This window comes from Symphalangus syndactylus, chromosome 17 (genome assembly GCF_028878055.3).
Source record: "Symphalangus syndactylus isolate Jambi chromosome 17, NHGRI_mSymSyn1-v2.1_pri, whole genome shotgun sequence".
NCBI lineage: Eukaryota > Metazoa > Chordata > Mammalia > Primates > Hylobatidae > Symphalangus > Symphalangus syndactylus.
In genome coordinates this window covers 21,619,341-21,646,739 of record NC_072439.2, presented here as the reverse complement: position 1 = coordinate 21,646,739, position 27,399 = coordinate 21,619,341, and the positions used below count along the sequence as shown (strand labels likewise).

The 27,399-nt window shown below is 52.6% G+C and overlaps 1 protein-coding gene across 3 annotated transcripts in view; it reads left to right on the top strand.

Annotated features, from left to right (window-relative positions):
• Window positions 1-27,399, top strand: part of SPTBN4 (spectrin beta, non-erythrocytic 4) — a 114,017-nt gene that overhangs the window by 51,226 nt on the left and 35,392 nt on the right. For 2 of the 3 annotated variants that reach the window (XM_055251226.2, XM_055251225.2), the window contains exons 14-20: window positions 243-1,191; window positions 2,924-3,061; window positions 6,822-7,572; window positions 10,819-11,021; window positions 16,384-16,474; window positions 19,956-20,102; window positions 21,409-21,672. In XM_055251226.2, coding sequence (XP_055107201.1) covers window positions 243-1,191; window positions 2,924-3,061; window positions 6,822-7,572; window positions 10,819-11,021; window positions 16,384-16,474; window positions 19,956-20,102; window positions 21,409-21,672 — 2,543 coding nt within the window. Of the gene's footprint in view, window positions 1-242; window positions 1,192-2,923; window positions 3,062-6,821; window positions 7,573-10,818; window positions 11,022-16,383; window positions 16,475-17,816; window positions 17,931-19,955; window positions 20,103-21,408; window positions 21,673-27,399 lie in introns of those variants that run through there. The other variant, XM_055251227.2, reaches the window with a different exon arrangement.

Genomic DNA, 27,399 nt, shown 5'->3' with positions numbered 1-27,399 from the left:
CAGGACAAGGCAATGACAACACAGAGTAGTCAGGGCTAGGATGGGGAAGCAGAGAAGCCTGAGAGGGTGGAGGAGGAGACTGCTCCAGCCTTAGGGTGTCAGGGAATACTGCCTGGAAGGGGGCCATGTGACCCGGCACTTGATGAAGTCACACCAAAGACAGGGTAGGTACCCCGCACCATCCCCTCTTGGCGCCCCTTGGCTTGTGACCAATCCTGGATGCTCCCCTTCTCCTGGCTCAGGCTACCAGCCCTGCGACCCGCAGGTCATCTGCAACCGCGTGAACCACGTGCACGGCTGCCTGGCGGAGCTGCAGGAGCAGGCAGCGCGGCGACGCGCGGAGCTGGAGGCCTCACGGAGCCTGTGGGCGCTGCTGCAGGAGCTGGAGGAGGCCGAGAGCTGGGCGCGCGACAAGGAGCGTCTCCTGGAGGCTGCGGGCGGCGGCGGTGCGGCGGGCGCAGCGGGCGCAGCGGGCGCAGCGGGCGGCGCGCATGACCTGTCCAGCACCGCGCGCCTCCTGGCCCAGCACAAGATCCTGCAGGGCGAGCTGGGCGGGCGGCGGGCGTTGCTGCAGCAGGCCCTGCGGTGTGGCGAGGAGCTGGTTGCGGCCGGCGGTGCCGTCGGCCCGGGAGCAGAGACGGTGCACCTGGTGGGCCTGGCAGAGCGTGCGGCAAGCGCCCGGCGCCGCTGGCAGAGGCTGGAAGAGGCGGCTGCGCGGCGAGAGCGGCGGCTGCAGGAGGCGCGGGCGCTGCACCAGTTCGGCGCTGACCTCGACGGGCTGCTGGACTGGCTTCGCGACGCTTACCGCCTGGCAGCCGCCGGTGACTTCGGCCACGACGAAGCTTCCAGCCGCCGCCTGGCGCGCCAGCACCGCGCGCTCACCGGGGAGGTGGAGGCACATCGCGGGCCCGTGAGCGGCCTGCGGCGCCAGCTGGCGACACTCGGGGGTGCCAGTGGCGCAGGGCCACTGGTAGTGGCGCTGCAGGTGCGCGTGGTGGAAGCAGAGCAGTTGTTCGCTGAGGTGACCGAAGTGGCGGCGCTGCGGCGCCAGTGGCTGCGGGACGCGCTCGCCGTCTACCGCATGTTTGGCGAGGTGCACGCGTGTGAGCTGTGGATCGGCGAGAAGGAGCAATGGCTGCTCTCCATGCGTGTGCCGGATTCACTCGACGACGTCGAGGTGGTGCAGCACCGGTGAGCGCGCACATGTGGGACTCCGGGGTCCCCTTCCTCATGCACCCAGTCTCACCTTCATTGGTTCAACAGTTCCCATGTTCGCTCAGCTGGAACTAGGGGTTCCAATCCCTGCTTCACCCATGGCCAGCTTTGTGACAGTTCTGCAACCTGCCTAACCTTCCTGAACCTCAGCTTGCCCATCTGTATAATGGGGGTGATATTAGTCCCTACTCAGGCTTGTGATGAAGGGTAAATGAGTTCATACATGCAGAATACGAAGCATATGCTTGGGGGTAGAGGAAGCATTCCCCCAGCATTTGCTCTTGTTACCCAGGCTTACATTCGCCAAGCATGAAATAAACAACCTACACTTCTACAGGGACACCTCAGCCTGGCCCCTCTGCTGGGAGGCCTCCCAATGCACAATGTCACCTCCCTAGCTACTAAAATAGTTCTGACCCTTGTCATTTTCCGTTGCTTCATCCTGTTTTATATTTCTTTGTAGCACTTACCATCCCATGACATATTGTATACTGACTTGTCTGTTGGCTGACTTAGCAATGAGTTGTTCAATTAGTGGGTGAACAATGTCTATTCCCCCTCTGCACCACTCTCTCTGAGCATCTTGCTTATCCATACATTCATTCAGCAGGTGTTTACTGAGTGCCTATGCCTTTCTAGGTCTTGTGCTGGGCACTGCTGGAAACACAGGGCTGCTCCTTGCCCCTACTGTGCCCGCAGTTGCCCAGTTCTTTGAAACATTGATGTAAAGATGGGAGGACAATGTCCAGCTTAAAATAGACCTCAGTGGCTGCCATGTGGAGGGCGGGTTGGAGCAGGTGAGAGCTGTGGCTGGGAACCCAGAGAGGCAACTGGGGTGGGGATCCAAATGGAGTGGAACAGGATTAGACCAGGGTGGGAGGTAAGTAGACAGGCCATGGAGGCTGATGGCCGGAGTGATTTTCCAAAACAAAGCCCAGGGCTCTGGCCTGGGGGGTGACAGTGCTGTCCCCAACATGGGGGCCCAGAGGAAGAACACATTTGAGTCAGGTGGGTGTGAATAGCCCCAAGAAGGTATACAGCAGGCTTTGAGGCTGAAGACAGGTTCAAAAGGTAAGAGGTTGAGGCTGGAGACTGAGGTGTGACTGTTATGAGTTCAGGGGCGAAGACCAAGGCTATGGGGTTGGGTGGAATCATTGAAGAAGGGTGTGAGGGAAAACCCAGAGGGCTCAGCGTGGAGTTGCTGCTGAGGAATGTCACATTTAAATATCAGGTAGAGGCTAGGCGTGGTGGCTCACGCCTGTAATCCCAGCACTTTGGGAGGCCGAGGCGAGTGGATCACATAAGGTCAGGAGTTGGAGACCAGCCTGGCCAACATGGTGAAATCCTGTTTCTACTAAAAATAGAAAAGTTAGCTGGGTGTGGTGGCGCATGCCTGTAATCCCAGCTACTTTGGAGGCTGAGACATGAGAATCACTTGAATCTGGGAGGCAGAGGTTGCAGTGAGCCACGATCACGCCACTACATTCCAGCCTGGGTGACAGAGCAAGACTCTGTCTCAATACATACATACATAAATAAATTAAATTAAATTAGATTAAATAAACAGCAGGTGGAAGAGGAGGAGCCCACAAAGGAGGCTGAAAAGGAGGGTGGATGGAGAATCAGGAGTAGAACCAGTAGAAGGCATTTCATAAAACCAAGGTCCGCAGGGTTTGGGTGTCTGATCATCTCCATCCTCCTTCTGCAGATTCGAGAGCCTGGACCAAGAGATGAACAGCCTGATGGGCCGCGTTCTGGACGTGAACCACACGGTCCAGGAGCTGGTGGAAGGAGGCCACCCCAGTTCAGATGAGGTGCGTTCCTGCCAGGACCACCTCAACAGCAGGTAGGAGGGCCTGGGGCTGGGAGTCCCTCCCGTCCTTCCCTTCCACACTAACACAACCATGGACAGCAAGATGTGCAATCTCAAACCCCTGGAATCATAATGGCCACCTGATAAATCAACAAAATGTTGACCAAAAATCATAATCCCCAATAGTGGTGATGACCTGGTAAAATTAAAACAGACATTTCAGTTGGCTGTTCATTTATTTGTCCAGAAAGAATTTATTGGATATCTATAATCTGCCAGGAGTATTCCCAAGCACTTTATATACCTTTCTAAAGTATCCCAACGTTCTTCCAGGCACAGTGGCTCATGCCTGTAATCCTAGCACTTCAGGAGGCTGAGATGGGTGGATTGCTTGAGCTCATGAGTTCGAGACCAGCCTGGGCAACATGGTGAAACCCTGTCTCTTTCTCTACCAAAATATATATATATATATATATACACACAAAATTTAGCCAAGCATGGTGGTACACATTTGTAGTCCCAGCTACATGGGAGGATGAGGTGGGAGGATGCCTTGAGCCCAGGAGGTAGAGATTACAGTGAGCAGAGATTGTGCCACTTGGGCAATAGAGCCAGATCTTGTCTCAAAAAAAAAAAATTCCCAATATCCCAATTTCCATAGTAAAGGTCCTAGAATTCAGAACTAACTCTCTCTCTCTCTCTCTCACTCACTTTTGAGACAGGATCTTGCTCTGTTGCCCAGGCTGGAATATAGTGGCGTGATCATGGCTCATTGCAGCCTCCAACACCTAGGCTCAAGCGATCCTCCCATCTCTGCCTCCTGAGGAACTGGGACTACAGGTGCACACCACCATGCCCAGCTAATTAAAAAAATTTTTTTTGTAGAGACAGGGTCTCACTATGTTGGCCATGCTGGTCTTACAACTCCTGGGCTCGGCTGGGCGTGGTGGCTTACACCTCTAATCCCAGCACTTTGGGAGGCCAAGGCAGGTGGATCACCTGAGGTCAGGAGTTCGAGACCAGCCTGACCAATATGGTGAAACCCCATCTCTACTAAAAATACAAAAATTATCTGGGCATGGTGGCATGCGCCTGTAGTCCTAGCTACTCAGGAGGCTGAGGCAGAAGAATTGCTTGAACCCGGGAGGCAGAGGCTACAGTGAGCTGAGATCACACCACTGCACTCCAGCCTAGGTGACAGAGTGAGAATCTATGTGAAAAAAAAAAAAAAAAAAAAAAAAACCTCCTGGCCTCCTCCCACCTCGGCCTTCCGAAGAGCTGGGATTACAGTGTAAGCTACTGCTCCTAGCCCAGAACCCTTTAAGATAAGTAACAAACTAATATCAGTACCTCTGGAATACTCCCAGCAATTCTCCCAGTGCAGGTGGGGTTCATAGATGAAGATACAGGTCCAAAGAGGTGAACTCCTTATCCAAGATTACTCAGTCTATAAGTAGGAGTCAAATGCAATTCTGGCTGAATCCTGAGCTGGAGCTATTTAGCTAATATATCCAGTCTTCCTGGTAACACTATGGGGTGGAAACTACCCCACGTTAGAGAGGAGAAAACTGGACCTCAGGGAGGCAAAGATGGAGGCCCAAGGTTACACCGCAAGTTAGGGGATCAAACCGGGCTTTGAAGATGGATATGTTTGACTTCAAAGACTGTGCTCTTTTTTTTTTTTTTTTTTTCTTGAGACAGGGTCTTGCTCTTTCACCCAGACTGGAGTGCAGTGGTACGATCATGGCTCACTACAGCCTTCACCGCCCCCGCCCCGAGCTCAAGAAATCCTCCTGCCTCAGCCTCTTGAGTAGCAGGACTATGGATGCAAACCACTGCACCCGGCTAATTTTTGTATTTTTTGTACAGATGGGGTCTCACTTTGTTGCCCAGACTGGTCTCGAACTCCTGGGCTCGAGTGATCTTCTGCCTTGGCCTCTGCAAGTGCTGGAATTACAGGCATGAGCCACTGCGCCCCACCAAAAGACTGCTCTTGACTCTGTGCTGTAAGATTCCAATATCCAGGGATTTTAAAACCTCTGTAGCCGAGACAATCGCAAAGCATCCAGGCCTAAAAAGATAACTACAACAATAACGATTTACAGCATGTAGAGAGCTCTATATGCCAAGTGCTTTAGCCACATGATCTCGTTACACACTCAATGAAGTGGACTTTATTATCCCCATTTTCCAGATAAGGAAACTGAAGATCAGAGAAGGAAATGATTTGCCCAAGGTCACATGGCAAATCTGGCCAGAGCAGAACTTGAACTCGGGTCCGTCCTATTTCAGAGTCCTAATCTCTGTCCTTGTGGTGTGTCCATTCTAGAGGGCGCAGAAAGACAGATAAATACACTAATAAATGAACAAGATATTTAGAGAATCATAACGGCTTTATGCAAGAAACAGGCAGGGCATGGTGGCTCATGCCTGTAATCCCAGCATTTTGGGAGGCCGAGGCAAGCAGATCACTTGAGGTCAGGAGTTTGAGACCAGCCTGGTCAATGTGATGAAAGCCCATCTCTATTAAAAATACAAAAACTAGCCGGGTGTGGTGGTGCACGCCTGTAATCCCACTACTTGGGAGGCTGAGGCAGGAGAATCCCATGAACCTGGGAGGCAGAGGTTGCAGTGAGCTGAGATCGTGCCACTGCACTCCAGCCTGGGCAACAGAGCAAGACTCTGTCTAAAAAAGAAAAAATTTAAAAAACCCAGACTATTGAGGACCCCAAGAGCTTGTTTTAGTGGGTCGTATCTATTTCTATTTACTATATTAGAACTTAATACTGAGAAAATTTAAAATATTTTTATTTTTATTTATTTATTTTGAGACAGGGTCTCATCACTCTGTCACTCAGGCTGGAGTACAGTGGCACAATCATGGCTCACTGCAGCCTCAACTTCCCAGGCTCCAGCAATCCTCCCATCTCAGCCTCCCAAGTAGCTGGGACCATAGGTGTACGCCCCCACGCCCAGCTAATTTTTGTATTTTAGGAGTCTCACCATGTTGCCCAGGCTGCTCTCCATCTCCTGAGCTCAAGCGATCCACCTGCTTCCGCCTTCCAAAGTGCTGGGATTACAGGTGTGAACCACTGCACCCGGCTGAGAAATTTGAAAACATTATTTAAAAATAACAATAAACTGGGAGTGGTGCGTGCCTGTAGTCACAGCTACCCGGGAGGCTGAGGTGGGAGGACTGCTTGAGCCTGGGAATTGGAGGCTTCAGGGTGCTATAAACAAGCTCATGAATAGCCACTGCATTCTAGCCTGGGCAACACAGTGAGATCTCATGTCTTAAAAAAATGTTTTTAAATCTAAATATCTAATATGTTAATATAACTAACATTTTTATAAAAAATAACTTTTCATAACAAAAGATGTACTAAGAGTGGCATTGTTTCGCACCTTTGCAAATCTCTTTAAAGTCTGGTTTCAGAGATGGCAGCTGGGCTTCTCTTAAGTCAGAGTTGGCTTCTGCCACTCATTCTCTCTTGCCGCCTCTGGAGAACTCCACTGAACACTCGGGCAAGAAGGACAGTGAAAAAGCAAACAGCGTCTTAACACATTTTTATGAAGATAGTTTTGTCCTCGATCAGATTAAATGCTGAGAACGGCTGCCCTAGGCGAAAGTGCTGGGTAGGGTTCCATTTTACACCGGCAGAAACTGGGGAAACTTTCTGAGGTCCCACAGTGGCTGGGTGGCTTGGGCCTGCATTCTACCCTGGGTCGGCGAGCCCTCCGCGCCCAAGAAGAGTCCCTGTCCTCCTCAAGTCACTCTCTTTCCCCTGGGCAGGTGGAACCGCATCGTGGAGCTAGTGGAACAGCGCAAAGAGGAAATGAGCGCGGTGCTCCTGGTGGAGAACCACGTACTGGAGGTGGCCGAGGTGCGCGCCCAGGTGCGTGAGAAGCGGCGAGCTGTGGAGAGCGCGCCCCGGGCCGGCGGCGCCCTGCAGTGGCGTCTTAGCGGCCTAGAGGCCGCTCTGCAGGCGCTGGAGCCGCGCCAGGCGGCCCTTCTGGAGGAGGCAGCTCTACTGGCTGAGCGCTTCCCGGCGCAGGCGGCGCGGCTGCACCAGGGCGCGGAAGAGCTGGGCGCCGAGTGCGGGGCGCTAGCCAGCGCGGCTCAGGCCTGCGGCGAGGCGGTGGCGGCAGCAGGGCGCCTGCAGCGCTTCCTACATGACCTCGACGCTTTCCTGGACTGGCTCGTGCGCGCCCAGGAGGCGGCGGGCGGCAGCGAGGGGCCCCTGCCCAACAGCCTAGAAGAGGCGGACGCGCTGCTGGCGCGCCACGCTGCGCTCAAGGAGGAAGTGGACCAGCGCGAGGAAGACTATGCTCGCATCGTGGCGGCCAGCGAGGCGCTGCTGGCCGCCGACGGCGCAGAGCTGGGCCCGGGTCTGGTACTAGACGAGTGGCTGCCACACCTCGAACTTGGCTGGCATAAACTGCTCGGCTTGTGGGAGGCGCGCAGGGAGGCGCTGGTCCAGGCGCACATCTACCAGCTCTTCCTGCGGGATCTTCGCCAGGCCCTCGTGGTGCTGCGTAACCAGGTGCCCACTCGGGGTGTACATTTCGGAGAGGGAGAGTCCGAGGTCGCGGGGGGAGGGGTTGCAGGGACAGGGACATGCGGGGGTGGGGAGGAGAGTGTTTCCTGGGACCACTGGGTTCTCAGGTGGGTGGGAGTTGAGAGAGTATCCGGAATGGATAACTGAGTTTGTGGATCATCCAGTGTGTGTGGAAGCGTGTATGTAACAGAATTTGAGGAGTATGATCAGTGGGGTAGGTTGGTGTCATCGGAGGTGACAGTTTGTGGGCTATCCCGAGTTAAGTAATGCACGAGGATATTTATTGGAGTGGCTTCCTGGGTTCGTGGATTATCTGAAAGGAAATAAGACTATGAGGTTGATTGGTGATGGTTAAGTGGGGTTCAAAGAAGATCTTGGTATGGATAACAAAGGATTAGGATTATGGAGGTAGGTAACAGGCTGAGGGGTTATTGGAGTCAGTCAGTGATTGTGGATTACAAGGTATGGATACCTAAATTAGCACAATATCTTCATTTCGGGGGATGACAACTATGGATTCTCTGGAGACAGTAACTGTGTTTGTGGCATGAGGGACCAAGTGCAGTGGTTATCTGGGGACAGCCAATCCAGTTTGGAGATCACTCTGGGACGGGAACCAAGTTTGAGAATTTTGGCAAGATGGAACAGCCAGTTTTCAGATTGTCCAGTGTTTGGGGATCATCTTAGAAAGGGTGCCTGCCTATACTGGTTATCAAAGGGATGCTGACCCAGTTTAAGGATTATCTGCAGCAGTGGTCCCCAATCTTTTTTTTTTTTCTTTAGATGGAGTCTTTCTCTGTAGCTAGGCTGGAGTGCAGTGGTGTGATCTCAGCTCACTGAAACCTCAGCCTCCCAGGTTCAAATGATTCTCCTGCCTCAGCCTCTCGAGTAGCTGGGACTACAGGCACAAGCCACCACGTCCAGCTGATTTTTGTATTTTTAGTAGAGATGGGGTTTCACCATGTTGGCCAGGATGGTCTTGATCTCTTGACCTCATGATCCGCCTGCCTCGGCGTCCCAAAGTGTTGGGATTACAGACACGAGCCACCACGCCAGGCCCAGTCCCTAATCTTTTTGGCACCAAGGACCGGTTTCCTGGAAGACAATTTTTTCCACAAACCGGTGGGAAAAGGAGGAATGTTTCCAGGATGATTCAAGCGAATTACATTTATTGTGTGCTTTATTTCTATTGTTATTACATTATAACATATAATGAAATAATTATACAACTCACTATAATGTAGAATCAATGGGAGTCCTGAGCTTGTTTTCCTGCAACTAGACGGTCCCATCTAGTGACATCTAGGGGTGATGGGAGGCAGTGGCAGATCATCAGGCATTAGATTCTCATAAGGAGCGTGCAACCTGGATCCCCCACATGCGCAGTTCACAATAAGGTTTGCGCCCCTGTGAGAATGTAAAGCTGCTGCTGATCTGACAGGAGGCAGAGCTCAGACAGTAATGCTCACTTGCCTGCCCACCTCCTGCTATGCGGCCCAGTTTTTAACAGGCAATGGACTAGTACCCCTTGGCCCAGGGCTTGGGAAATCCTGATATAGGGAGTGGAGCAGAAAGGACAGAGAGCCCCTGAATCATAAGATTACTAGATATGGAGCTGAAATGGTCTTTTTTTTTTTTTTTGAGACGGGGTCTCACTCTGTCGCCCAGGCCGGAGTGCAGTGGCACATCTCAGCTCACTGCAACCTCCGCCTCCTGGGTTCACGCCATTCTCCTGCCTCAGCCTACCACCACGCCCGGCTAATTTTTTGTATTTTCAGTAGAGATGGGGTTTCACCGTGTTAGCCAGGATGGTCTTGATCTCCTGACCTCGTGATCCACTCGCCTTGGCCTCCCAAAGTGCTGGAATTACAGGCATGAGCCACCGCGCCCGGCTGAAGTGGTCTTGAGAGACCCTTTCTGACCCACCCATTTAAAAAATAGAGACAGGATCTTGCTATGCTGCCCAGGCTGGTCTCCAGCTCCTGGGCTCAAACAGTCCCCCTGCTCTGGCCTCCCAAAGTGCTGGGATTACAGGTGTGAGCCACTGTGCCCGGCCCTGACCCACCCATTTTACTAGTTAGAAAACTAACCCCAGAGGGAAAAGAACTTCCTTGAGTTCACACAGTACCCAGTTTAGTTGTCTTCTTCTTTTGAGACAGGACCTCACTCTGTCACCCGGGCCAGAGTGCAGTGGCACGATCACGGCTCACTGCAGCCTTGATCTATGGGGCTCAAGCAATCCTCCTACCTCAGCCCTCCAAGTAGCTGGGACTACAGGCACGTGCCATCACGCCTGGTTAATTTTTTGTATTTTTAGTAGAGATGGGATTTCACCATGTTGCCCAGGCTGGTCTTGAACTCCTGGGGTCAAGTGATCCTCCCACCTCTGCCTCCCAAAGTGCTGGGATTACAGGCATGAGCCACTGTGCCCAGCCTTCAGTCTTCATATTAACCAAATATTTACTGAGTGCCTCCTCTGTGCTGGGCACTATTTTGGGGCTGAGCACACCTCAGGCAACAAAATACAAAATCCTGCCCTCATGTGGTTGACATTCTAGTATGTGGGGGAGAAGAGAGTAAAGAAGTCAATGCATCGCTAATATTGCGAGGTATATGCTATGAGAAATAATACAGGAGGGTTGGTCGGGTGTGGTGGCTCACGCCTGTAATCCCAGCACTTTGGGAGTCCAAGGCAGGCAGATCACCTGCGGTCAGGAGTTTGAGACCAGCCTGGCCAACATGGTGAAACCCCGTCTCTACCAAAAAATACAAAAAATTAGCCGAGCATGGTGGTATGCACCTGTAATCCCAGACACTTGGGAGGCTGAGGCAGGAGAATCACTTGAACCCAGGAGGTGGAGGTTGCCGTGAGCCGGGATCACACCACTGCATTCCAGCCTGGGCAACAGAGTGAGACTCCATCTGCTCCCTCCCTGCCAAAAAGAAATAATACAGGAGGGTAGTGGGATAGGGCTGGGGTGGGAGTTCATATTTTTGGCAGGGTGGTCAGAGACCTGAAGAAAGTGAAGGAGCCAGCCATGGGGGTATCTGGAGGGACAGACTGCCAGGCAGAGGCACCAGCATGGGCAACGGCCCCGAGGTGGGACCACAACTGGAATGTTCTATGCTTGCAAGCTTGCGGGGAGTGGTGGCAAGCCAGGCTAGCAGCCTCTCTCACAGGTCCTGGAATGGAATGAGGCTGACCTTTGCACCATGCTCCCTCCTCCCCAGGAGATGGCGCTGTCTGGTGCGGAGCTCCCGGGCACAGTGGAATCGGTGGAGGAGGCCTTGAAACAGCACCGTGATTTTCTCACCACCATGGAGCTGAGCCAGCAAAAGATGCAGGTGGCTGTGCAGGCTGCGGAGGGCCTGCTGAGGCAGGGCAACATCTACGGGGAGCAGGCTCAGGAGGCTGTGACCCGGCTGCTGGAGAAGTAGGTCCCCCAGACTCATCCACCCCAGGGAGGGGGCAGAAGATGGGGCCCAGCATAGGGGAGTGGTGTGGGAGGCCAGGGTCCGACTCCTTTCGTCACAATTTCTGCTTCTCTGGGGCTCTTTCCTATTTTGATTTAATTCCATGTTGTCTTAGATTTGATTTAAGTGGACTTTTTTCTTTGAGATGGGGTCTCACTCTGTTGCCCAGGCTGGAGTGCAGTGGCACGATCTTGGCTCACTGCAACCCTCACCTCCCAGGTTCAAGTGATTCTCCTGCCTCAGCCTCACGGGTAGCTGGGGCTACAGGCATGAGCCACCATGCCCGGCTAATTTTTGTATTTTTAGTAGAGACACGGTTTCACCATGTTGGCCAGACTGGGCTTGAACTCCTGACCTCAGGTAATCCACCCGCCTTGGCCTCCCAAAGTGCTGTGATTAGCAGCATGAGCCACTGCACCTGGCCTTAAGTGGATATATTGTGAAAAGGTAACCTGAGGCTGTCAACCCACAAGATACAGAAGGATATACAACGAAAGGTTTCTTTCTCAAGCCTGCCCTCAGCATGGGATAGCTGGTCCTGTTGTTAAAATGTTAGGCTGGGTGCAGTGACTCATGCCTGTAATCCCAGCATTTCGGTAGGCTGAGACGGGAGGATTGCTTGAGCTGAAGAGTTCCAGACCAGCCTGGGCAACATAGTGAGACCCCTTCTCTAAAATTAAAAAAAAAAAAAAAAACTGGGCGTGGTGATACGTGCCTGTAGTCCCAGGTACTCTTGAGGCTGAGATGGGAGGACTGCTTGAGTCTGGGAGATTGAGGCAGCAATGAACTGTGATCACACCACTGCACTCCAGCCTGGATGACAGAGCAAGATTCTGTCCCCCCTCCAAAAAAAATGTGTTAACTTACTTCCCTAGATGCCCCATTATCCATCCTGCTCTTCTGCACCCTCCTTGGGAACCCCCAGACCTCCCCAGATCCAGCAGCTAGAGGCCAGGCACAGGTGTGCTCCAGCTTTCCAGATGGGACAGTGTCCCCTGCCAGGCTGGTTGTCAAATATTTTGCATAAGCACTTCTTCCTGGCCCCAGCCACTCTAGGAAGCATGCAGAGTGAGTGTCCGCATGTCTCTGTGTCTCTCATCTCTTGAACCTCATTGTTCTCTGCTTCTGTCACCATCTGTCTCTTGCCACCACTCTCTTGTCCGTCCTTGCACTAATCAAGCAAAGACATTTATTGAGCATCTACTGTGTACCAGGCACTATTGTAGGTAGGCCCTGAACAAAACAGCACCACCACCTCCAGCCATCATGGGAAGTCCTTTCTCGTCTTCCAGACCCAGTTCTGTCTGTCATTAGAGCTGTTTCTGCTCCTCCTGGTGACCCTAAATTTCTCCTCTCAGGCTCTCTGGCTCTGTCTGGCATGATCCAGGCCAGAAGAGGACCCAGTACCCCTCCTTCTGTCTTCCCATCTCCTGACAGAAAGCATCCCTGGTCACTTCACTGTGCCACCCCCAGCCCCAAGACCGCTACCCCTTTTCGGTTTACGGCTCAGACATCCTTGCCTTAGATTTATCTGGGGCAAGGCAGCATGTTTCTAAAGGAAACTTTTATGAGAATTCTGTTCTTGAGGATGCAAACTCATCATTTAGTGCCCCCTTTTCCATCCAGGCCTGGATCCTTCCTTTGTTCCACTTTTTTTTTTTTTTTTTTTGAGACAGGGATCTTACTCTGTTGCCCAGGCTGGAGTGCAGTGGTGCAATCATAGCTCACTGCAGCCTGGAACTCCTGGGCTCAACCAACTCTCCTGCCTCAGCCTCCTGAGTAGCTGGACTATAGGTGTGTGCCACTGAGCATGGCCTGTTCCACATTTCTTGAGCACCTGCTGCATGCCAGCCTCATCAAAATGAGGAGGAGGAGCCCGGGGGACTGTTCATTCCATGATTCATTCATTCATTACTTTTCAGTCATTCATTAATTGCTCCTTTCACTCCATTGTTTATTCACTCATTCTCCAGTCAATTAAACATGTACTGAGCCCGTGCTCTGTATGGAGTGGGGGTGTGGTCACAGAGATGACCAGGACAGAACATGATTCCTGCCTCACAGAGCTGGAACGTTATCTGACAAGGATGGCCCAGAATGCTCAGGGCTGGGATGGAGGAAGCCCAGGCAGAAAGGTCAGGGCCCGGATGGGAGACGTGCAGCCGCTGTGGGAGAGGCAGCATTTGCCCCAGGCTTGTGGTGGGTGAGGTGTGGACACAGAGGGATTGAGACGGACTAATCTCTGCACCTTCCCACCATCCCAGTCATTTATTTGTCTAGGGACACATTTCCCACCCTGTGGGAGGAGTGGGAGGAGTTTCCACATCCGCAAGGGGGCACAGCCATACAGAGCTGGGGACTGGGGCCCTGGGGGTCTTAGACCTGGCTTCACCCCTCAATCTGTGACATTAAGGGAAGTCACTTAGAGCTTCAGCTTGCCTGGCCCCTCACCTGGAACCTGCGTGTGAGGTGCTGTTTTTTTTTTTTTTTTTTTTTTTTTTTGAGATGGAGTCTCGCTCTGTCACCCAGGCTGGAGTGTAGTGGCGCAATCTCGCCTCACTGCAGCCTCTGCCTCCAGGGTTCAAGCAATTCTCCTGCTTCAGCCTCCTGAGTACTGGGATCACAGCAAAGAGCCACCACGTCCAACTAATTTTTGTATTTTTGGTAGAGACAGGGTTTCGCCATGTTGGCCAGGCTGGTCTCAAACTCCTGACTTGAAGTGATCCACCTGCCTCGGCCCCGCAAACTGCTGGGATTACAGGCGTGAGCCACCGCGCCCGGCCACTAGGTGCTGTTCTTATCTGCATTTTGCATGTGAGGCTCAGAGGGGAAAACTGACTTGCCCAGAGTCATGGCCAGGAAGTGCCACAGCTTGGATTTGAACCCTGTTGCTTTCTTTTCTTTCTTTTTTTTTTAAAGACAGGGTCTTGCTTTGTTGCCCAGGCTGGAGTGCAGTGGTGCAATCACTGCTCACTGCAGCCTCGATCTCCTGGGCTCAAACAATCCTCCTGACTCAGCCTCCTGAGTAGCTGGGACTACAAGCATGTGCCACCTTGCTCGGCTAATTTTTAATTCTTTTTTTGTAGAGATGAGGTCTCATTATATTGCCCAGGGTGGTTTCAAACTCCTGGGCTCAAGCAATCCTCCTACTTTGGCCTCCCAAAGTGCTTGGATTACGGGTGTGAGCCATCGCGCCCAGCCTACTCTGTTGTTCTTTCCCCTTCATGGAGACTCAGGGTCTTCCTCATCTCTAGGACTGATGCTTTACAGTTTGGCTGCTGAAGGCCCGGAAGGATTGATTTCAGCTCAATTTCAGAGGCATTTTGTCTTTCCTGGCTCCTGAGCTAAGTTGGGCAGGAGGCAGTCAGTGCTTCGCTTGCTTGTCTCAGGCCCTTCCTGTTCCTTCTCTCTGGTTCTGTCTCTGGAACTGTCTCCTATACACTCTGTCTCTTTGCCTCCATCTATCTATTTCTGTATCTCTGTTTCCTGCTCCCTGTCTGTTTTTCTCTCCGTTTTTCTCTCCCTCCATCTGCACCTTTCTAACCCTGTCTGTCTTTTCTGCCTCTGTCTTTCACAGATACTGTACTTTTGTTTATCCCATCTCTTTTTTCTCTCTGCCACTGTGTTTCTTGCATTCAGTCACTTAACAAATATAAGTCGAGTGTGTACTGTATGCCAAGCCCTTTTCCTAGGTATTGGGGACACATCTATGAAGAAAACAGACAAAAATCCCTGCCCTCATGGAAATGATATATCCTAGCATGGGAAACAGACAAGATAAATAACTAACATACAGCATGTGTTAGATTGTGTTAAGTGCTAAGGAGAAAATTAAAGAAGGGAAGAAAGCCAGAAAGTGTTGGGGAGTGGTCAGGAGGGACCTCACGAAGAAGGTGATCTTTGAGTAGATGTTGGGGGAAGGAGCATTCCCGGCAGAGGGAACAGCTAGTGCCAAGGGCCTGAGGCTTGCTCAAGGCACAGCAAGAAGGCCAGTACAGTTACCACAGAGTGAGGGGGAAGAGTGCGAGGAGGATAAGAGTTTGGAAAGGTGGGGGTGTGGGGCCTGGAAGGTCAGAAAGGCCTCTGAGATTGGCCGAGTGCAGGAGCTCACTCCCATCCCAGCACTTTGGGAGGCCAAGGCGGGCGGATCACTTGAGGTCAGGAGTTCGAGACCAGCCTGGCCAACATGGCGAAAACCCGTCTCTACTAAAAATACAAAAATTAGCCAGGCCTGGTGGTGGGTGCCTGTAATCCCAGCTACTTGGGAGGCTGAGGCAGGAGAATCGCTTGAACCTGGGAGGTGGAGGCTGTAGTGAGCCGAGATCATGCCACTGCACTCCAGCCTGGGCGACAGAGCGAGACTCCATCTCAAAAAAAAAAAAAAAAAAAAAGAAGGACTCTAAGGACTCTCATGGTGACCCTGGGAGGATAGTTTCGTTTTCTCTCTCTCTCCCTGGGGGAGACAGATAGCAACAGGACAGGGATGCATGGGAGCCCATGTGGGATGCCCCAGCCCCATCCACCAGGCCTCTTGGGCACTTTGCCTTGCACTGTGGGCAGGAGGCCAGACTGCCCGGGGCCCATGGTCCCAGCCGGCTCCAGGGTGGTGCGGCCTGGGTCCAGCCTGGTCAGTTCAGTCAGGCCAAGGGCCTGGCTCTGCCCGCAGGAGTGCCCACTTCAGCTTCTCTGCAACTCTGCTATCATCTCTCCCCACACTCTGCTCTCTTCCCTCTCTCCAACTCTGCAGCCCCCTGGTCTGTCTGTCGTCTGTGGGGCTGTCTTTTACTGGTGGCATTTGCTACTCCCCTGCCTCTCTCTGGGCTGTCCCTGACCGGACTCCTCCTGTCACTTTCCCTCTCTCTGCCTCCTCTCTTTCCTCGTCTGCTGCTCCCTGAGTATCTTTCTGGCTCTGCCTTGTTCCATCTCTTTTCTCGTCTTTTTTAATTCTCTCTCTCTCTCTTTCTGGTGTCTCCTTGCACTTTCTCGTTTGTTTTGTTTTGTTTTTGTCTCTAGGTATGTCTGTCTTTACTTCTCTGTTATCTTTCTCTCTGGACTTGCCTTTTTTTCTCTCCGTCTATATCTCTTTCTTTCTAAGTGCCTGTCTCCGCCTCTCCCTTTCTCTTCCTCTGTCTCTCTCTCTGCCCTTCTCCAGCCCCGTCCCTGGCTTTGCCCCACTATTTCCTCTCTCTCTCTTACATATTTTCCACGCCCTTCTTCCCCTACCCAGCCCAATGCCCTCACAATCCTACTGCCAGCGCCGCCCCCCTACCCCCCCCCCCCACCCCCGGGGCCTTTCCCCAGCCCTTATCTCCCCATCCCCAGGAACCAAGAAAACCAGTTACGGGCCCAGCAATGGATGCAAAAGCTACATGACCAACTTGAGCTGCAGCACTTCCTCCGAGACTGCCACGAGGTAGGAACTCCAGGTGTGCTGGGACGGAGACATCCCCTTTAGTCGGGAGGGAAGTGCTTCTCGGCCGAGGTGGGGGTGGGGACGCCCCGTCTAAGTGGGTCGCGGAGCGATGCTCGCTCTAAGCCGCCAGGGGGCGCGCGGAGCCGGGTCTCAGTGCGCATGCTCCGAAGGTCCCTGCCCGCCCACGCCGACTCCGGGGAAGGAAGGAGGGGCCCCGGGCGCCCCTGGCAACCGCGCGTGTCCGCGCCTACGGGTCCCGCGGGGACGCGCGCTGATCTCACCTTTCTCTCCTGAGATTTGTGAGAATCGCTCTACCCCAGGAGAGGGGCGGGGCGGGCGGTGGGGATAAGGGCTGAGGGCCGTGGGGGGTCCAGCGGCCCTGCGCCCTCCTGCAGCCAGCGATGGCTCTGAACCAAGCCCTCGCCCCTTTAAAGGTGTTCAGAAATCAAGCCCCTTCCCTTAGGGATGATCTGCACACATTAGGGACTATCTCCCCTAATCCGAGATGGTCCAGGCCCCCTTCCTTATTAGTGACGGTTCGGGAGACCTGCTGTCTTCCCCTCCTTCCCTTGCATTCCATAGAAACGATTCTAGACTTTGGCAACATTAGAGATGGCCTAGTAAACATTTTCCTAAACCCTAAACAGAGATAGGCCTGGCCCCGAGCCCCTCCATCCGTGTGACCCAGGATCATCCCCTCCTCCATCATCACCCCGTACCTAAGTTTCTTCCAACCAAAGCTGGTTCAGGAACCAGGTCTAACCCCTAAACCTCTCAGCCTCAATTAAAGATGATTCGACCCTCCCCTCTATGTTGAACGCCCATGGGAGATTGTTCTCTCCGAATACGAAATAAACAAGGGCCTCCATACCCTGTCCCCCTCCCCCATAACTGGGGTAGGCCGGGACTTGAGCCATTGGAGGAACCCCGTTCCCCCTCGCCCCCACTGGAGATTGTGAGATGTTCCAGGTCGCCCTCCCATATCCCCTGTCCACATGTGGTGGCCAGGAGCCCGAGCTTCTTCCCATTAGAGATGGTTCACGAGGCTCCCACCCAGCCCCTCACCATAATCCCCACTCCCATAGTGAGGCAGTCCAAGCCCCAGGCGCTCCCTCCCGGCATTAGATTTGGTCCAGGAGCGTCCCCCATCCCTCGTGAGATTGTTCTGGATCAGGTAGCAATCATCTGGGATGGCGCAGAAGCCCCCCACCCGAAGCCTTGGGGCGAGTGGTGGTTCCTCCTGCACCCCCACCTGGAGCCCCGCAAAGAGGCTGGCAGGGAGGCAGGCAGGGGGCGCACGCGGGCGGGCGCGCGGCCGCGGCGCGGGGGCGAGGGAGGGGGCGCGCGGCCGCCAGAGCCTCAGCCGTCGCCGCCGCTGCCGCTGCCGTCGCAGTGGAGGGGCGAGCGCCCGCCCGCCCGCTGCAGGGACTCCCCGCCAACGCCACTGCCGCTTCAGGTCTCGGGGGCGCCCAGGGGAGGGGGTTGGCGCGCACCCCGCGGACATAGACAGGGGAGGGGGCTCGGGCGCGTGCCCGCCTGCCGTGGCCGCGGGAGGGAGGGGCGGGGCGGGGCGGGGGCGGGCCGGGCAGGCGCCCGGACCCCCGCCCTGGGGGAGGGGCAAGGACTCCGGGAGCTGTCCGCGGTGCTGGCGCGGGAGGGACTGAGGGGCCGGCCCCCAAGGGAGGGGAGCGAAGCAAAGGGGGGACTTCTAAGACCACTTCTAGGGTAATCTGGATTTGCCCTAAGGGTTCAGGGCGTCTCAGCCTTTCTAGGGGGGGGCTCTTCTCCAGGTAATGGGGCATCTAAGATTTGCCCTGGGGTTGGGGGTTTCTCAACCTTTTGGGGGGTTTCTTTCTTGTTTTGGGAGGATCTGTATTAGCCTTGGATGATGGAGGCGAATCACTTTTGGGGGGCTCTGCCTTGGATGATGAGGGGTCTTGGATTTTCTCTGGGTCTAGGGGGCTCTGACTTTGTGGGGCTTTTCCTGGGTTGTTGGATAGTCTGGTTTTGCCCTCCCTGATGAAGGAATCACTTTTGAGGGGGCTTTACTTTGAGGATGGGGTACCATCTCTTTAAGGGCTCTGCTTTCACTGCGGGCTGTGGTTGCCGTTGGACTCTTCCCTGCATGTCGGGAACCTGTGAATTGAGTTGGGGGGTTCAGCACTGGACTTGGTTCTAGTGTGTGTATGAAGGATTGTGATGCTCTCCTGGACCCCTGGGGAGCATATGCCCAGGGGACATGGGCTGGGGTTTGGCCGGCTGGGGATCTGGGATTTGTCCTTGGCGATGACTGCATTTGCCTCCCGGGACCGCGGAGCTGGAGTCCAGTGTTTGTTTTGATTTTTTTTTTTCTTTTTGCAGGAGGGAGGAGGGAGGATCTTGTGACTGGAGTGGGGAGGAGAAAGGGGAGGAGCAAACTGTTTCAGGTGCCAGGTTTGGTCATGAGTGGGGAAGTTCTGGCTTGGAGGATAAGTCTGGTTTTTTACTGGAGGGAGCTGGGGGAGGCTCAAAAAGCAGCCTGTGATTGATCCTCTCCAGTGCCATGAGAGGGGCCCACTCTTGGTGCTTGCGTTTTGGATGACTGGTTTTGTTGGTGGGTAGGAGGACTAGAACTGGCTTTAGTTGTAGGGGTGGGGGTGCTGGCCGGGCTTGGGAGTTTCAATCTGATCCACGGTGGAGAGTCTGTGGCTAGATTTTGGGGTAGACTGGTTTGGAGAGCCAGAACACAGCTTTGTTTTTCACATTTGGCTGGGGTTGGCTTTGGTTGAGGGCTAGAACTGGTCATGGTTTGGGGATCTGTGGTCTTAGAGTCCCAGGGCTAGAACTGGGGAGCCCTGTGGGCTCATTAGGGGTGCTAGATCTCGATTATGGAGGATGGGTCTACTCCAGATTGGAGGGTTAGTTTAGAGAGAGCTAGAGTTGGCTTTAATTGGGAGGTTGTTTAGGGAGTTGATCTGGCCATACTGGAGGAACTGGGGCTAGATATGGGGGCTTCATTTGATACCCTTGGGAATGGGTTGAGGCTCTTGAATTGGTCCTTATTGGGGGGTGGCTAAGATTAAATGAAGGGTCTAAGTATTGCTATGGGAGGGGTGGTCCTGGGGATGAATTGAGAGTTAGCTAAATTGGGTTGGAGAGCTTGTTTTGGGGGGGTGATCTGTCCACAAGTCTAAGGGGCTGACTGGCCCTGCCTTGGGGGCTTGTGGGGAGTTGAGGAGGGCTTCCCTCAGGACAGGGGACGGGGGGCAAAGGATTGGGCATTCTGGGGACTCTTCCATCCATCCTCTATCCAGGAAAGAGCTTGAGCTGCACCCACCCCCAATATAAAGGCCTCACTTGCAAAGTTTTTTTCAACCTCTCCTATTCCTTCCACCTATACACCCTAGCAGCCCAGGCCCTGAACCTGGGACTTCCTGAAGGGGATGGGGGGCTGTGGCAGGTTGAGAGGACCGGCTGAGCACTCCTGCCCTGTTCTGCACAGCTGGATGGCTGGATCCATGAGAAGATGCTGATGGCGCGGGATGGCACACGGGAGGACAGCCACAAGCTGCATAAGAGATGGCTCCGGCACCAGGCATTCATGGCCGAGCTGGCTCAGAATAAGGAGTGGCTGGAGAAGATCGAGAGGGTGAGGAAGCTGATGGCCCCTCTGCCTGTGCCAGGTGCAGGAGGCCTCCAAGGAGCCCATGTCTCACCTGCTGCACCCTCTGCTGCCATCCTGCTGGTCTCACACCTCTGGACTGACTCAAATCAGCTCCAGATCTGCTCCTAGCTATGAGGCTTTGAGTGATTCATGTAACCTCTTTGAGCCTCAATTTGCTCATCTGTAAAATGGCCAGCATCTCTTCTGAATGGTGCCTGTATCCTCCTGTTTGTTAAATATTTCATTTCTTAATATAACCTCCTCTACCAGATTCCTTCCATACCATTTGGGGCATTTAAGATGGAAGGTTGGGGAGATCGGCTGGGACAGCCCCTGGGAAGCCCAGGGTTAAAGTAAACTTTGGATTCTTAGAGCCCTGGGTTCTAATTGTGTCTATGCCTGTTACCACCTGTGGGGCCTTAGGTAATTGTGTTAACCTCTTGGAGCCTCAGTTTGCTCTTCTATAAAATTAAGGAAATAATAAATATAGCTACTTCCTGGGCTCTGTGCACATAAAGTGCTTAACACAAGGCCACACACCTAAGAGCTGTAATTACTATGGTCTTGTTACTTTTAATACTTAATGTTACCTAAGTAGCTCTGGGCCACTGAGAACCTTGACTTCAGTCTTGGAGGGACTGAGGTAGATATTTGCTCCAAACCTCAACCCTCAGAACTTCCCCCTACTCTGGCTGAACCCCTAAACCTGTAGCCCTGGATATACACACTTTTCTGACTCACACAGAGACACCCAGGTTGGCCTTAAACCCTTAAATGGTCATTGATGTTTCGTAAATGGTGGCATATGGCGAAGGCAGTCTTCTTGACTTTGAGTTTAATGGAAGTTCATTCTCTCCCTGCCTCTCTGGCTCCCTCTGTCTTTCTTTCCTCTCTGTCTATCCCTCTATCCTTGTCTTTCTTATGGTCCTCTCCCCATGTTTCTGATTTTCTGTGCCTCTCTCTGTTGACCACTCTGTGACTGTTTGTCTCTCCCTGACTCCTTCCCATGTCTCTGTATCCATCTGTCTCTCCCTCCATCTCTCTGTCTCCCTCCCCTCACCTCTGTCTGTCTGTCTCTCTCTTCTTGTCTCTCTTCCTTCGTTCCTTCCATTTCTGGGCCTATCTGTGCATCCACCCCTCATGTCTCTCTCTCGCTATGTGTCTCCCACTCCCTGCCTCTGATTCTCTTTTCACATCTTTCCCTGTGTCCTGTCACTCTGCCACACTTCTCTGATTCTCCCCACCATCTATCTTTATTCTCCATCTCCTGCCATCCACCCACTTGGGGCAGGAGGGCCAGCAACTGATGCAGGAGAAGCCCGAACTGGCGGCCTCTGTGCGGAAGAAGCTGGGCGAGATCCGCCAGTGCTGGGCGGAGCTGGAGAGCACCACCCAGGCCAAGGCACGGCAGCTCTTTGAGGCCAGCAAAGCAGACCAGCTGGTGCAGAGCTTTGCTGAGCTGGACAAGAAGCTCCTTCACATGGAGAGCCAGCTGCAAGACGTGGACCCTGGAGGGGACCTGGCCACTGTCAACAGTCAGCTTAAGAAGCTGCAGGTATGACCTTCCTGGCCCAGATGAGGGCTCCCTATGCCACATGGGGGCCAGGTCAGGGTCCAACCCCATTCAAGGTATGTCAAATGGAGGGGATTTAATACAGGGATTTATTTCAAACTTGTAGAAGATCAGAAAGGGAATATTGAAGCAATCCAGCTAGTAATAACTGTTGGAAGCAGCCACCACCACCTAAGGTATGGAGTACAAAGGGAAAAGGAAGGATCTAGAGCCACAAAGCAGTAGGTAAATGACTAGCATGCTAAAGGTTTCACAGGACCCTGACACTCATTTCCTGGATGGAGAAATCAAGGCCCAGGGGTATGGGAATGGCTTTGCATGGAATAACAATGACATTCATTGAGCATTCCTCTACCAGTCTCTGGGCCAAGCACTCACTGAACTCCTCCCAGCCACTTCTGGAGATTGGTACTGTTATTATCCTGTTTTACCAATGGGGAAACTGAGGCACAGAAAGTAAGGCACCTGGCCTAAGGACACACAGCTAACCAGTGTCTCCTTTATGAAACAGGGCACTCTTAGAGAACAGATGCAGCGTCTGCTTTGTATCTGCTCCCAGCTTGGCAGCTCCATGCTTGGTACACAGCAGTTCACGTGGAATGACCAGAGGTGAACGTAGCCATTGTTTCTCACCTCCCAGGGAGTAATGGCTCCTGCCTTTGATTTTCTTTTTTTGTTGCTGTTGTTGATGTTGTTGTTTGTTTTTTTTCTTCAAGATAGTGACTCACTCTGTTGCCCAAGCTGGAGTACAGTGGCTTGATCTCAGTTCATTGCAGCCTCAAACTCTTGGGCTCAAGTGATTCTCCCACTTCAGCCTTCCAAGTAGCTGAGACCACAAGTGCATACCACCACATCTGGATAATCTTTTTAAATTTTTTATAGAGACAGGGTCTCACCATATTGCCCAGGCTAGTCTCAAACTCTTGGGCTCAAGCAACCCTCTCGCCTCAGCCTTCCAAAGTACTGGGATTACAGGTGTGAGCCATGGTATCTGGCCCACATGACTCCTGCTTTTACCTGTCAGGAACAATGCCTGACTGACTGATGGGAAACTGAGGTTCCAGGAGGTGAGAGGTGAACTTACTTGTCCAGAGTAGCAAATAGCAAAGCCTGGATTTCAATCCAGGGCCCTTGACTCTTCACTCCTCCTTTTTGATATATTTCCTATGTAGTTATATAGTGCTTGGCATAGCGTATGGAAAAAAAAAAAAAAGACTAGTAAGAAATACATAATGACACTGATTAGTATGTATTCATTCATCTCTGTGGCAAATAATTATTAGGTACCGACTGGGCGTGGTGGCTCACGCCTGTAACCCCAGCACTTTGGGAGGCCAAGGCGGGCGGATCACGAGGTCAACAGTTTGAGACCAGCCTGACCAACGTGGTCAAACCCCGTCTCTACTAAAAATACAAAAAAAAATTAGCCGGGCATGGTGGCACGCGCCTGTAATCCCAGTTACTCAGGAGGCTGAGGCAGGAGAATCACTTGAACGGGGAGGCGGAGGTTGCAGTGAGCTGAGATTGCATCATTGCACTCCAGCCTGGGAGACACAGCGAGACTCCATCTCAAAAAATAAAAAAAAAATAAAAATAATTAGGTACCTACTATGTGCCAGGCACTTTTCTGGGTGTTGGGATATAGCAGTGGGCAAAATGGATGAAACGTTACTGCCTTCATGGTGATCCCATTCTGGTTGGGGAAACAGGCAAAAGAACAAAAAGACAAACAGATCTGAATGTGATGGCCAATGAGGTCAGTTCGTTCTTTCTCCCTCCGCTCCCCTCCCCTTCTCCTCTCTTTTCTTTTCTTTCTTTTCCCCTCCCTCCCTCCCTTCCCTCCTTCCTTCCTTCCTTCCTTCCTTCCTTCTTCCTTCCTTCCCTCCTTCCTTCGTTGGAGTCTTGCTCTGTCACCCAGGCTGGAGTGCAGTGGCGCAATCTCTGCTCACTGCAACCTCTACCTCCCAGGTTCAAGCAATTCTCCTGCCTCGGCCTCCTGAGTAGCTGGGATTACAGGCATGTGCCACCATGCCCAGCTAATTTTTTTTATTTTTAGTAGAGATGGGGTTTCACCGTATTGCCCAGGCTGGTCTCGAACTCCTGACCTCAGGTGATCCGCCTGCCTTGGCCTCCCAAAGTGCTGGGATTACAGGCACGAGCCATGGCACCCAGCCTGTAATTCTCTTTCATGTCTAGATTAGAAGAGAGCTGGCTTCTCCCATCCTGGTCTGTATTCAGTCCATTTCACTAGCACAGGTCATCAAGTCTCTGAAAAACACTGCTGCATGCTGGGGAGAAAATGAGAATGGTGAAGGCAAATAACATCTTAGTATTTTTATAAAAATAGTTGTAACCTTGCAGATGCCTTGAAAAGATCTCAGGGATCCCCAGGGGTTCCTTGGCCACAGTTTGAGAACTGCTGATGTACACAATGTGCTGGGCACTGTTAACTCCTCTCTCCTCCCCAATAGCCCCATGAGGGAGGTCCTATTGTTACCCCACCCAGAAGAAAACCATAGCACAGAAAGGATCTGTGGCTCACAGAGGTCACATGGCTACCAAGTGGCTATTCAATACCACTTTTAGGTCCCTCCCTGAGCCTCTGTCCTCCCTCTTAAATAGGACTCTATCATCAGTGCAGGTGTCCCAGGGCCAGGTGGGGATGTGCACAGAAAGGAGCCGCTTAGCACAGTGCCCAGGATGTGGTAAGCCTGCAAGAAAGGGGCATCTGACTGTCAGGGTCCCAGCCAGAAACAGAAGGCAGGCTCACCTGCAGAAAACTTGAGTTTCTTGACAAAGGTGTGAGTGGAGAATGGGGAAGCTGCAGGAAACATATAGGGCTGTGGGACTCATGGAGGGGAGCTTTTGCTCCTCCCTAGCCAGAGAAGGCAGAGAAGGAAAAGTTATTGGAAGTTGGAAGGGGAGAGTTGCCAGACAGGAGCTGGCACTCTTAGTCAAGAACGGCAGCCATGGCCAGGCACGGTGGCTCACGCCTGTAATCCTAGCACTTTGGGAGGCCAAGGCAGGTGGCTCACTTGAGGTCAGGAATTCAAGACCAACATGGGCAACATGGCAAAACCCCGTCTCTACTAAAAATACAAAAATTAGCTGAGCTTGGTGGCACATGCCTGTAATCCCAGCTACTTGGGAGGCTGGGGCATGAGAATCGCTTGAACTTGGGAGGCGGACGTTGCAGTGAGGCAAGATCGCACCACTGCGCTCCAGCCTGGGTGACAGAGTGAGACTCTGTCTCAAAAAAAAAAAGAAAGAAAGAACGCCAGCCAGACCATGGCACCATAGTAGGGAAGAGCCGGGGAGATAATACCCCAGACTCACTTTCCTCTGGGCTTCCCTGTGTCAACCAGGGCTGGTTTCATGGGTGTTTGCCCGTGCAGTGACACAGGGCTCCATGCTTTGTTTAATGCCCTACTATTGATGTCTTGAATTTTTTTGTTTTTGAGGCAGTTTCTACCTCTGTCACCCAGGCTGAAGTGCAATGGCGTGATCATGGCTCACTGCAGCCTTGAACTCCTGGACTCGACCTCTCACCTCGGCCTCCTGAGTAGCTGGGACTACAGGCGTGTGCCACCATGCCCAGATAATTTTTGTATTATTTTATAGAGACGGGGTCCTCACTATGTTGCTCGGGCTGGTCTCAAACTCCTGGCCTCAAGTGATCCTCCTACATTAGTCTTGCAAAGTGCTGGGATTACAGGGGTGAGGCACTGCCCCTGGACAAAATTCTTAATAAATATTTGAACAAGGGACCTTGTGTTTTCATTTTGCACTGAAAATTATAAGTCATTTTTGAGGCCAACCCACGTGGAAGCCAGAGGACAGGAGGGCTGGTCCATGCAGGTCAGTCCTGCACAGGGCAGGGTGGAGAAGCTTGGACTATGGGTCTCAAGCTCCTGGGCTGAAGCAATACGCCCACCTCGGCCTCCCAAAGTGCTGGGATTCCAGGTGTGAGCCACTGCCCCAGCCTATTGCTAGGATTCATAATTATCTTGCAGTGATTACTAATTCTTCCCCAGCAGTGTATTGCAGTGGCTGAAGGCACAGACTTGGGACCCCAGCAGGTCTGGTTCTGAGTCACAGCTCTCCCACTTGCTGCCTTTGTCTCTCCCTCTGAGCCTCGGATGCCTTCTCCTTGCAAAGGAAAGGACCTCAATGCTCACCCCTGGATAGCGGGAGTGTGGGAAGCAGCACAGCATCTCAGTGAAGGGCATGGACGCTGGAGCTGGGCTGCCTGGGTCAAGCCCTGGCTCTGTGCCTTATCACCTGGGTAGCCCAAGGAGGTGACTTTTCTCTCTGTGCTTCAGTTTCTTTTTCTTTTTTTTTAAGAGGGAGTCTCACTCTGTTGCCCAGGCTGGAGTGCAGTGGCATGATCTCGGCTCACTGTACCCTCCGCCTCCTGGGTTCAAGCGATTCCCTTGCCTCAGCTTCCTGAGTAGCTGGGATTATAGGCACCTGCCACCATGCCTGGCTAAGTTTTGTATTTTTAGTAGAGACGGGGTTTCACCATGTTGGCCAGGCTGGTCTCGAACTCCTGACCTCAAGTGATCCACCCACCTTGGCCTCCCAAAGTGCTGGGATTACAGGCATGAGCCACTGCGCCCAGCTGTGCCTCATTTTCTTCTTCAGTAAAATGGGCATAATGATATTTCTGACCTCATAAGGACATTGTGAAGGTGAAAAACATAATGCATTAAGTGGTTTCAGAACTGCTGACACAACAAATTTAAGATTCAGTATTTATTCACAGGTCTTTAATTTTTTTTTTTAGACCAAGTTTTGCTCTTGTCACCCAGGCTGGAGTGCAATGGCAGAATCTCGGCTCACTGCAACCCTCTGCCTCCTGGGTTCAAGCGATTCTGCTGCCTCAGCCTCCCAAGTAGCTGGGATTACAGGCACCCACCACCATGCCTGGCTAATTTTTGTATTTTTAGTAGAGATGGGGTTTCGCCATGTTGGCCAGGCTGGTCCCGAACTCCTGACCTCAAGTGATCCGCCCGCCTCGGCCTCCCAAAGTGCTGGGATAATAGGCGTGAACCACTGTGCCTGGCCAGTCTTTAATTTTAGCTGTCATAAAAGTGAGAATGTATCACCATCACTCTACTGTTTTCAAAAGCTAGTTATTTCACCTTCGCTTTGGTTGTTACTTATGTGATACATGGTACTTCATTTGTTTTTGTTCATATTCCATTTGGGGCATTTACCCCTCTCCATGCTGCCTTTCAATTTTAATTTATTTTTATTTTTTAATAGATGGGGTCTCGCTATGTTACCCAGGCTGGTCACAAACTCCTGGGCTCAAACAGTCCTCCCGCCTTAGGCCCCCAAGGTGCTGGGATTATTCGCGTAAGCCACTGCACCTTGCCCCAAAACACATTTTTAAAAAGCAACACGGATGATTGGGCACGGTGGCTCGTGCCTGTAATCCCAGCACTTTCTGAGGCCAAGGCAGGAGGATCGCTTGAGCCCAGGTGTTCCAGACCAGCCTGGGCAACATAGCGAGATCCACATGCCTGTGGTCCCAGCCACTCAGAAGGCTGAAGTGGGAGGATCACTTAAGCCCAGGAGGTTAAAGCTGCAGTGAGCTGTGATCGTGTCACTGCACTCCAATCTGGTCGACAGTGAGACCCTCGTCTCAAAAAAAAAAAAAAAAAAGGAAAAGAAATTTGGAGGTGGTAAATGAAATATTTATAT